Raw genomic sequence first — 12,221 nt, forward strand, 5'->3', positions numbered from 1 at the left:
CTTGCTGTAATTTCATGTGTACCCTATAAAACAGTAGCTTTATCTGCTCAAGAGGTGTAGAGCAAAAGATCACAACATACTTGCTAATCTGAGAGGATCTGTTGTTGGTTATCTTAGCACAACATAACTTTCAAGTGTGATACATAAATATGTTGTACATGCTAGAGCTGTTGGGGAGTAATGGCCATTTCATGGTATGGGAGAGTCTGACATTCCATTGTCAAGTTTGCTTTACATTCTGTCATTATAATATGTGAACTTCAACTGAAGTAATATGTTATTACTTTTAAATGCATATATATACATAGTCATGTCCCCTGTAGCAGCAAGTTTTTCCTTGTAGGGAATATCACTGAGCTATTTGCAATGAATTACTCTACCGAAACATACTATACAGTGAGATTGTATGTTTTTTAAATCATATATAAACTTTGTTTGTAAAACTTTTTAATGAATATTCATTATTAAACTTTGCTTTTGTTCTTATTTCCTAGGATTCTGACACTTCATGACATGTCATTATCCAGAGCAATAATGAACATTGACCTGTTGCGGATTAGTTGATGACCTTTGGAAATGATCCAGTAATATCTACTACAGAGAAACTGAATGTACTCCATTTGGAGTGAACAGCCCAGATTATTATTGAAGTTTTCAAGATGACAGATCCCATGATGGACTTTTTTGATGATGCCAATCTGTTTGGTGAGACCTTAGAAGGTTTGCCAGATGATGCATTTGTACAACCAGGACCTGTTTCACTAGTTGATGAATTGAACTTGGGTGCAGAATTTGAACCTTTGCACATAGACTCACTGAATCATGTTCAAGGTACTCCAACACATCAGAAGATGACTGATTATGAACAGTTAAATCAGTTTGATTCAATGAAATTTCACCAAGTTAATCAGTCTTTTGGTAGCCCAGCTGAACATGTGTTATCGCCACACTCTCAGTTTAATTGTTCTCCAATCCACCCCCAGAACCAACCCAATGGTTTGTTTCCAGATGTAGCAGATGGCAGTCCTATGTGGGGCCATCAGACAGCTACTAGCATTTCAAATCAAAATGGGTCTCCTTTTCACCAACCAGGACATTCTCACTCTATGCATCAAACTAAAAGCTTTGTGGCACACCATGACTTTGCCTTATTTCAGGCCAATGAACAACAAACACAGTGCGCTTCGCTACGCTCACAACAAAACAGAAATAATCTGAACCCAGGGCAAAATTCTCTTAGTCAGTCTAAAACTTTTATGGATGTTAATGTTTCTGGTCCACACAGAGTCAGTGTTAACCATCCACCACAAATGAACAATGCATCTACTTCACAACAGTCCCTTTCGATGCAGCAATTTTCCCAAACATCAAACCCTTCAGTACACTTCCTCAAGTGTACCAGTCACCAAGAAGGTAATTTTAATGGACCTTCTCCAAATATGACTTCTTGTTCTGTCAGTAATTCACAGCAGTTTTCTTCACATTATTCCTTTTCCAGTAATCATGTGTCACCAAATAGTCTTCTTCAACCCTCTGCAGTTCTTGCACCTAATCATACAAATCAGACATTATCTGATTTTACTGGGAGTAATTCCTTTTCACCTCATAGGGGAATCAAGCAAGAATCGACTCAGCATATGCTAAATCCTAATACATCTCTGAATTCAAATAACTTCCAAATGTTGCATTCATCACATCCTCAGGGTAATTACAATTCAAAATTATCTCCTGTGCACATGAACTTCCCGGATCCTGTTGACTCAGGAACTCAAATGGGCCATTTCAGTGATCATGTAGAAACTAATGGCTTTTCATCTTTGGAAGAGAATTTACTTCATCAAGTGGAATCTCAAACTGAGCCATTCACAGGACTTGACCCAGAAGACCTCCTTCAAGAAGGTCTCCTTCCCCAGTTTGATGAGTCAGCATTTGGGCAAGATAATTCAAGTCATGTTTTAGATCATGACCTTGATCGGCAGTTTACTTCACATCTTGTAACTCGGCCTTCTGATATGGTTCAAACTCAGTTGCACAATCAGGCTCGGAGTTGGCATTCATCACTTTCTAATCATCAGCATTTACATGATAGAAATCGCCTGTGTTTACAGCGACAGGTATGTAACTCTTATTTTGGTTTGGGGTAGCGTGGGGGTTTTACTCACTGAGTTTATTTCACATGAGACATACTCAGAATTTCTCAAACTCAATAATTCTCTCAGGTGAATGTGCCTATTTTGACGTAGATTTATATTGTTTCAGTAGTCTTATATTTGAAAGTCCTTCATTGATTTACTCAAAGCAATAAACTTCTATTATTTAGATTTTTTAAAAATATATATCTTTTATAAGATATTAAGACATCTTTTGTAACTTTCAGTTATGATTGCCTTTGACAGAAAGATTTATTATCAAAACCAAAAAATAACCATAATTAAAAGGAAAACAATAGATTGGGAATGTTTTATTGCCAATATAATGGACATAGAGTTAATATTCCTATAAAAATAATTTGATAATTGATGAGACCTCATTAGTTGATAATTAAATAAAATGTAAAAGCTGAAATTCAGAAAAGAAGTCAGTAAACTTGACATTCAGAATGATATGCAACTTTAGTAATAATTCAGTTGCAGTGTGGTTTCATTTTTATCAGAAAAATTTTTTTAATTTGATGTTTAATATTGGCAAATTTATGGTGAAATTGGAATTCACATAGCTTTGTAATTGATAGATATTTTGGAAAGCAATTTGGTGGCACATGGCATATTTAAGTATAAAAACTTTATTATAACCCAAATATGGCAAAAGTAATATACCCAAAGATATTTCTCTTGCTGTATCTAAAAGGGAAAATTGGAAACAACACAATTTATTATCATATCTATATTGGATGAACTACTGTAGGCATTAAAAAGACTTTGAAGACTGATAATATGTTAATAATGGTGGAAAAGCATAATTCAAAATTAAGATCCCAGTAAGGTGGTTAAGAGTACAGGCTCTGGTACCACACTACTTGGGTTAGAACTAGGCTCATGTTGCTTATTAAGTGTTAATAATTTCGGTGCACTCATTTGCTTCATCTTTAAATATGGGATAATAATAGGGCTTTGATAAGAATGAAGCGAGTTATATTATGTAAAGTGCTTAAAACTGTGCCTGGCATATAATACATGCTTAGCATATAATAAGCACTTAACAAATGTTTTTATAATTATACTTTTTTCATAGCAGTTTGGAAATATACTTATGAAAAATACTGAAAGGAAATAGATTGTTTTAGGGTAGCACAATTGCTTTTCTTGCCTTTGCTTTTTTATAGTTTTTGTCATATGAATGTATTACTTTAAAATTCTTTTGGTGTATTTAATGTAGTATTTTATCAGTTTTCTGAAAGTTTGCTGTTAAAGATTTATAAAATTGCTTTAATACCTTGCTTACCTGTGAGATTTGGTAGACAATGAAATATAGCATGGTTCTTGAAATTAAGTATTTACGGACCATTTTTTTATTTCAAAACTTTGAAGTGTCTGAAAAGGATAAAATCTTTATCTTTTACTTTGTGGGTCATGATGATTTTAGTACAGCTTTTGAATTATCTAAATAGATTTAAGATATTTAAAAGCAACTTAGAGATTCTCTTTCTCCCCATCTTTTTGTTGCCTGAATATAATATTATGATTTTGCTCCCTCTACTGGAAGAGGGTCAGGCATCTTGGACCTTGGGGAAAAACTACTGATCAAACCCAGGATCATCTATTCACTTTTTATGTATATTTCTGACTAGTTTGACTAATTAATTTGTCCAGCATATAATTGAAGTTATTAAATCTGAAATTTATTAACTTATTTCCTTAATTTTATTTTTCTAAGGATTTTTTTAATTCATATTTTCCTAAACATGTTCTACTGACTTTAAAAAGAAAACTCTCTTCTGTAGATCTGAAATGAATGGAGAATAATTATAAAAATCTAAAATAGTCCCCAGTACTAATACTAAATCTAATACTAATACTCAACCTTAATGCTATCTGAGAGAAATTTTTTTCACACCAATCCATCAGCCTTTAATAAATCATCTTATCTACACTGATACATTCATAAGGCTTTATTTAAACCTACTCATCTTCTTGTTTCAGTGTTTGTTTCATTTTGCTAACTTCTTATTCTTTTTGTTACATGTTTAAAAACTGATAAAGGGCAAATGTTTTTGAATACTTATCTGATTTACTGAAAGTCTGTTCTCAAGTTTCCTATTATTTCTTTGTGTTAAGGCTTAGAGTTGTGACTTTCTGATTGTGGGGGTGGAGAGAAGACATGGATTGGTAGAGAAGATAGATTATAATATGGTTAATAGGGATTGGATATAGATTTTATATGTATAGAATTATGTCAGATATCCCAATATGTGAAATTAAACTATTCAGTATGTATAATTGATGATAAATTTTGGCAGGGCATATATAAGTCTTTTATCAGAATTGTTTGGCATTTTCTGAATGATTATGGTTACTACATAGCCAAAATGTTGTATTATTACAGTTTTCCCCAAGTTCTATGAAAAGAAATTTTTTCTTAGGGTTTTTTTTAAGTCTCTCGCTTAAATGCAATAATTTCATTTCGGACTAAATTAGCATTGTTAATTATGTATATAGAAGTTAACAGATAAAACTAAGAAAATGGCATAATTTTTGGTTTATTAGAATTTTAAAAGGACACATACTGTTATAGCCAAAACAAGATATTCATTAATCTATCATTGGAAAACTCATGGGTGGCACTCTATAACTTTAGAAAGCTTCACTGGGAATATTAAGTATGTAAAGAGTATCTGTAAGCCTTCTGTTTTCTTATTCCCCAATTGAGGTGGAGTATTTGTGGATACAATTTCAAAATCTTGGAATCTGTGTCAGTCACTAAAAACTGAATATTGCTGAGAAAATTTCTTATATAATTGACTCTAGAATTTTACCATTTAAAAAAGAGAAAAGAAAAGTGAGGTGCTACAGGAAGCATTTCTAAATGTAAATACAAAACATAATAGAGAAAATACTAACTTATTTTCATCTCTGGTTGTTAGAGCAAAGGAATATTGAGTAATACCATAAATTTTTCCTTGCTTTTTTATGATAAATACTGCTCTTTAGTGACACAGAATCTTTCATTTTTGTCTGATTATTTGTTAAGTGGGAACACTATATGGAGCACTGTGTGATCTTTCAAAGTTTGTAAATTAAATTTATTGTAAATGTTCTATAGCAGTGAAAGATATGTGGGATAGCTAAAATAGCTGTCAGCATAGGAAATAGAATTTTAGGATGTATATAATTGTACATAATTCCTTGTTGGCTTTTGTATCCTGATGAATTTATAACTTTATTTACTACCTTGAATTTTTTTTTTTTTAGTTTTCCCTGAAGGTAGGGAAACCTGCCTTTTTTATAAGCTTCAAAAAAACCTTAAGGAAAGATTTGAACAGCCTGTGTAAGGCACATTTTAAAATACTGGATTTGGGGGAATTCCCCAGTGGTCCAGACTGCACTTTTCACTGCCAAGGGCCTGAGTTCATCTCTGATTGAGGAACTAAGATCCCACAGGCTACACAGTGCAGCCAAATACATAAATAAGAAAATATTGGGCTTCTTTTCTGACAAAAAAATTTAATATATAATTATTATTTAAAAATTGAACAACATAGAAAACAGATGAAAAATGAATTACTTGTAATATCACTACAAGAAGATACCATTATTGACATTCTGTAAGTTTCCAGTGAAATCTGCTGTCTGTCTCTTCCCTATGTATTTTTGCATTTTTAAGAACAAAGTTGGGATCATAGAGTTTATACTCTTTGGCAAATTGCTTTTTTGTAATTAGTATTTTTGTAACAAATTATTGTTACATTTTGCAACAAATTAATATGTTGCAGGCATTTTTTCATGTCATAAAATATTTTTCTGAAAATGATTTTGAATGGCTAAAAGTTTGCCATCTTGAGTTTGCTAAGGGTGCTGAGTGCTAAGTCACTTCAGTTGTGTCCAACTTTGCAACCCCATGGACTGTAGCCCGCCAGGCTCCCTTATCCATGGGATTCTCCAGGCAAAAATACTGAAGTGAGTTGCCATTCCCTTCTCCAGGGGGTTCTTCCTGACCCAGGGATCGCAGCTGTGTCTCTTATGTCTGCTGCCTTCATTGGCCAGCCGGTTCTTTACCACTAGCGCCTGGAAAGCCCAAGGTTGCTAAAATGCGATATAAAAGTAAAGTTGTTATTGAGATCTGGAAAATCTGAGTTAAGGTAATTAAAATATTTTATATTTTTGTTGTGTTTATTACTGTAATAGTTCAATTTGAAGTAGGTATGTGATAGTAAGCAAAAATTAGACTATGCCCTGTGATAGAGCATTATGTTTGTGCCAACACTGTTCTAAATAGTTAATATATGTTATTAACACATTGATCCTTCACAGCAGTCCTTTTGTTTGGAGTTAGTTAACTCCTTCAGTTTCCATTTGCAAAAACTGAGATACAGAAAAGTTAATTAATATACCCAAAGTCACACCTGACTAGATTCAAATCAGATTTAGCTCCGTTATATATGGTCTTAACTACTTTCACTTTATTTCGGAGTATATTAATGCAGTGTGATGTTTAACAATAATATGCTAAAGTAATTCCTCCCTTCTCACCCTGCCCCTCCCCCAACCCCTTCAGAAATATACCTTACCGATGAGATAAAAACTTGCTTTAGAGTCTTTAAGTGAAGACCATTCATCTCGTATATTCTGACTATATTGACGGTTTATTCATTATCAGAGGGAAAGACAACCCCAAAATAAAGAACAAAAGTAAAGTGAAATAGCTGTTGCTTCCAAAAGTGTTTTGACTTTTTAAAAAATAAGATTGTGTTTAAGATGATAATAACAAATGCCCTAAAGGTAAACCTCATAATTACCTTCAAATATTTGAAGGACTTTAGAGGCTGGAATTGCATCTACCAAGTGGAAGTCACAGAAAAGTAGATTAGTGTAAAGAAGTTTGAAGTAAAACACTTTCACTGAAAGCCAGGAGGTGGAAAATGGACTAAATTGGTAGGTTCTTTTCAGCTATTCTGTGGTTGTAATTTTGAGTTTCTTTGTGAGATGTATTATTTATATTGCCTGTTTAGCTCCTGAGTGGCAGTTGTAAATAATGAAGAAGGGTAAAGACATGTGACAACTTCTCTGCTATCCAGGAATACCTGGGAATTATTTATCACAGATGGGTAAATTTTCCAGACAGTGGAAGTGTGTTCTATTAAGCTTCAAAACCTTTTATATGGCTTTCTCCCAACCCCCACCCCAAGAGTGATGGTAATGGTGGTAGAATGATCAGTTAAGAAAAGATGAAAAAACTCTTAAAGTTTTATAGGGAGGTCTTATATGTTCAAATTTGTGATAATTATTGTTACACCTCCAGGAATCACCCTCACTTAAGTAAGAATTTTAGATATTTGAAAGTAATCTTAGAAGCACAACTAATTTTTCCTGTAAATGAAATTACTATTAAAAAACAAAGTGGAAAACTTCCTAAAACTGAATGTAAATCTAAAGCAAGGAATTTGCTATACTTTGCTCATACCCATTGAGTTCAGAGGATCCTGAGGTCTTTGCTAGTTATTTTTGGTTTTGGGTTTTTTTAATAGTGGTAACTTTTCCTACATCAAAAAGCCAACATATAATGAATAATTTTAAAATTTGTCATTCCATTTATGTCCCAGACAAAAATAAGGGGGAAAAATGGCCTAAGTAGTATTTAGATTGTTTTATTGAATAATTTAAATTCTTATAAAGTAACATCCCTCTACTTATCAAAATTTATTTGCGTCTTTATATACTTAGTATGCTATTGCTTATAAGAAGTTGCAAAATTCTTAGTTGTCTAAGCTAATACACAAAATAGAATTCTGTGAAGGAATTTCCTGTTCAGTTGGGTTTTGTTTTTTCAGATAAAGTGGACTTGTTTTTTTTCGTTTTGACATTTCTGTCAAATCTTCTAGATTAAAATGTTCTGTTTGGACTGGAAATTTGTGTAATATTAGCTACTTCTGAAATATCTTAATTATTAAACTGTGTACTATATTGTATTAGAGGAATTGAGTTGTGCACTGAGTAATGACATTCTGGTTGTAGCTTTAAGGCTGTTGACTTCTGACTTGCATACTTAAGGGTGAGAGGTGAACAGGAAGTGAATTCCAGGGGTGGGGAAGAGGCAGCAGTTGGTGAGAAATTTGTGGATTTGTGCAGTGTGTGAAGAACATGAGATTCAAGCCAAACTTCAAAGTAGGTCTAACAGAGTTTTATTGTATTCAGTTTTTTTGCTTCTGTGTTTTACTCTTTCTTGCTATTTTTTTTTAAATGGAAGTGCAGTTGATCATATAAGTTACAGACAGGTATAGCTTAATTTTATTGAGGTGCACTCCCAGATACCTTAGAACTTCTCAGTCATTTATCCTTATTAATGTCTGAAATTGAAAAAAATAGGTTAGGGGCTACTTAACCATCAAACTTTATTCCTGTTATGATAATATGAATACTTTGGAATATTTAAATACGAGTGATCAGGTTTCTTTATTTGGATAGTTGGACTGAAATGATTTTAAACAACAGAAATATTTTAATGCAATATGCTACGAATAATTCATGGAAGGAGATGGTAAGCAAGCACATAGGAAGCTTAGACTATAGTTTTCAGTTAAATAAAATCTGGTAATTTACTATAGTCAACTATGCAGATAATAACTTGCACATTTATTATGCAAGTAATACCTTACAAATTATGAAAGCAGGGTAGTCTTTTTTGTATTGAAGTTTTATAGTATTTGCAATATTATATTCATTTCAGGTATACAACATAGTGATTCAATATTTTTATGGATTATATTGCATTTAAAGTTATGAGGTAATAAGGGCTAAGAACCAACCTTTAAGCAGTTTTCTGCTAGATTAATGTACACTTGTGTACCTGAAGAGTTTATGTTGAACATTTCCTAGAATTATAGAATTTTAGAGCTAGATAATATTTCACCCTATCCTAATAGGGTGAAAAAAAGCAAAAACAGGTCATTTTGCTTTCTGTCATACAGCTGGCTAGCATTCCTTCTTATAAACACTATAGTATTTAAGCGTGATCAGAAATGAGAATGGCCAGGCACTTAAAATTAATGTTTTATAAGTATTGATATTTTTTGAGTTGCTCAGTTTTGTTTTTGGGATTTTTTTTTTTGTATGTATATCTTTCAATGTATTTTAAGTTTTTAACCATACTTCTAGTGTTAAAAAATGGACACTTACTGTATCTGTCAAATGTAGATATAAACTGTATATGTGTGAATGACTGAATTTTGTGTAACATCTGTGTTTTGGACATGTTGCGTTTTTGCTGCATCTGTTTGTTCGGTATTTATTAGGTATCTACCAGGTATAAGAGGTTGTGCTGGGCACTGAGGTTGCAAAAATGAACCAGATATGGTCCTTTGCCTTTGAACAACTCAAACTGAAAATTAAGTCATACTTTCCCATCGGTCTGTATTGTAATTTCAGAGGTGTTCTCTTTTCAGTTGTGATTCAGTTGACAGAGGTTTCTAGCACTCTTCAGCTCTCCAACTAAGTGATTTTGAATGAGTGATAATTATAAACAATTCATTTCCTTGATCCATCTGATTTAAAGAAGGTATACCTCTAAGTTTCTAAGATTAGCTCTTTGTTACGTGACATTTTGTCATTTTGTACCTACTTGATCCTTGTATGCATTTATATCCGTGTTATAATGTATGTACATATAATATCCAACTGCTCTTGTGAATGGCAGAGTCAAGAAAGCAGGCCCTTTCCTTTTGAGCTTCTAATCTGTTTAATTTTATTACAAACTATTATGTTACAAAACTGTTTTTTTTATTTTAAAACTATGTGATTCAACTTTTAGCACTACTTTTTTGTCAAAAGAGACATAACTAGTTACTGAGAGATACATTATACTTAAAAGATTACATTGTAGATAAATTTCCTAGGATTTTTTCCCTCTAAATATCTCAAATGAAAGTAAGACTTTCAGAAGTAATTTTTAAAAAATAACATGGTAAATAAACATTGAATGTAATTTGAAATAGAAATAATAAAACATTTGCATAATATTTTAAGTGGTTTACTTACATTGTTTGAATTTTTTAGTAATAACCTGAGGTATATATAAGTTGGTATTATTTCTCAGAGTTTACATATTAAGTACTTGCGGTATCAAGAGGGAAAGTAATCTATCTAAAATCTTTATTTATTTATTATTATTATTATTTTTTTACTTTACAATATTGTATTGGTTTTGCCATACTTCAGCATGAATCCGCCACAGATGTACACGTGTTCCCAATCCTGAACCCCCCTCCCACCTAAAATCTTTAAATTCATTGTGTTTTCTACCACATCAACTCATAAGAGCATAAACAACAAATATATTCATTGAGCACCTGCTGTTTGTATATCAGGTACTGTGCTGGGTACTGACATTACAAATACAAAGAGACCTCTAAGGCTACCCCTGCAAATCTGTATTTTTGTTATATTACAAGAATAAAGATGACTGTCAGTCAACTTAAGCAATATTAGAAATATGAATATTATGAGTTTTTTAAACTGTTTATAGTAATATTTACTTTTCCTAACTTAGGAGTTGAAAGGACACGAGAGTGGACATCCATGTCCCATTCACATAGACTCATTAGTTTTTTGCTTGCCTCATTTGTCTTCTCGCTCTGTTTTCATTTTAAATAAAAGTTACTTTTACTATGTAATAAAACATCATCAATAACAATATCATATGACCAAAATTCAGATATCTTTTAATTATCCTAGTAATTTTTAAAGATGTTTATTTTAAAATACAGGATCCAATCAAAGATCAGGCATTGCATTTAGTTATGTCTCGTTAATATTCTTTATCCTAATACAGGGGTTTTCATGCCTTTTTGTTGTTCTTTTCCAGTGTCATCATTTTTTTAAAAAGTCTAGACCCTGTCTGTATTTATCTAATTGTTTCTTCATACTTCAAATTAAACATTTCTTGGTGAGGGTGCCACATAGATGTAGTTCTCTTGGGTCATATTAGGTCATATTAGGAGTTTGTCTCATTATTGGTGATGCTAAGTTTTATCACCTAGTAAAATTACCTTCGGACTTCCCTGGTGGCTCAGATGGTAAAGCGTCTGTCTATAATGCGGAAGACCTGGGCTTGATGCCTGGGTCAGGAAGATTCCCTGGAGTAGGAAATGGCAACCCACTCCAGAACTCTTGCCTAGAAAATCCCATGGACGGAGGAGCCTGATGTCCATGGGGTCGCAAAGAGTCAGACACGACCGAGCTACTACACTTAGTTTCTTTCTAAAATTACCTTCACTCCTTTTTAATTAGTAAGTGGGATTTGGCTATAAAGAGTTGGATCCATAGATTAAAAAACACTGACTATGTTATAGTCTATTACCCTTATTATTCTTTTTGAATATTTTGCCAGTGGGCGTCTTTGCAAGCCAACCCTGTGCCCTTCTAATGTGTCCTCTTTAGTCTCTAAGTACTTCCACTTTCTGGTGTAAGAAGGTGTATTTAATTGCTTTGTCTCAGAGCTGGAATCAGCCATTTCTTTAAGGAGCTCGTTTGCTTTGCTTATACTATGTAATGTAATGGATATGAGTACTATTTGTAATTTCTTATTTGGGTTTTTGTGTTAGAACCTTGTGATCCAGAAATTTTTGATTCATTTTCATAAGTACTTTGTCACCATCTATTATTTCATGTGGTGTTATGTTATGTATGAAATAAGATGTAGTCCTTGCTTGGTATTTGATTTAGGTTAAACTCATGTTGAACAGAGGGGTTTGAGTTTTTTTTAATAAGGTTGATAGAAATTTTTGAGAGCATACTATATGCTAAGCACTAATGTAGTTCTAAGACAGCTTTGTTTATAAGACATTCATTTGTTTATGAATTCAGTAAAGTATATTTTGGACACCTGTCATATGAACAAAGTTAGTGGAGGTGATGGAATTCCAGCTGAGCTATTTAAAATCCTAAAAGATTATGCTGTTTAAGTGTGGCACTCAATATGCCAGCAAATTTGGAAAACTTAGCAGTGGCCACAGGACTGAAAAAGTTTTCATTCCAGTCCCAAAGAAGGACAATGCCAAAGAATGTTCAAAC

The 12,221-nt window shown here is 32.7% G+C and overlaps 1 protein-coding gene across 2 annotated transcripts in view; it reads left to right on the forward strand.

The window, feature by feature from the left end:
- The first annotated feature begins 659 nt into the window (after positions 1 to 659).
- Positions 660 to 12,221, forward strand: part of CHD9 (chromodomain helicase DNA binding protein 9) — a 128,845-nt gene continuing 117,283 nt past the window's right edge. For both annotated transcript variants that reach the window (XM_068992604.1, XM_068992605.1), the window contains exon 1: positions 660 to 2,114. In XM_068992604.1, coding sequence (XP_068848705.1) covers positions 660 to 2,114 — 1,455 coding nt within the window. The remainder of the gene's footprint in view (positions 2,115 to 12,221) is intronic.

Source organism: Capricornis sumatraensis, chromosome 20 (genome assembly GCF_032405125.1).
Source record: "Capricornis sumatraensis isolate serow.1 chromosome 20, serow.2, whole genome shotgun sequence".
NCBI classification, from domain to species: Eukaryota; Metazoa; Chordata; class Mammalia; order Artiodactyla; family Bovidae; genus Capricornis; species Capricornis sumatraensis.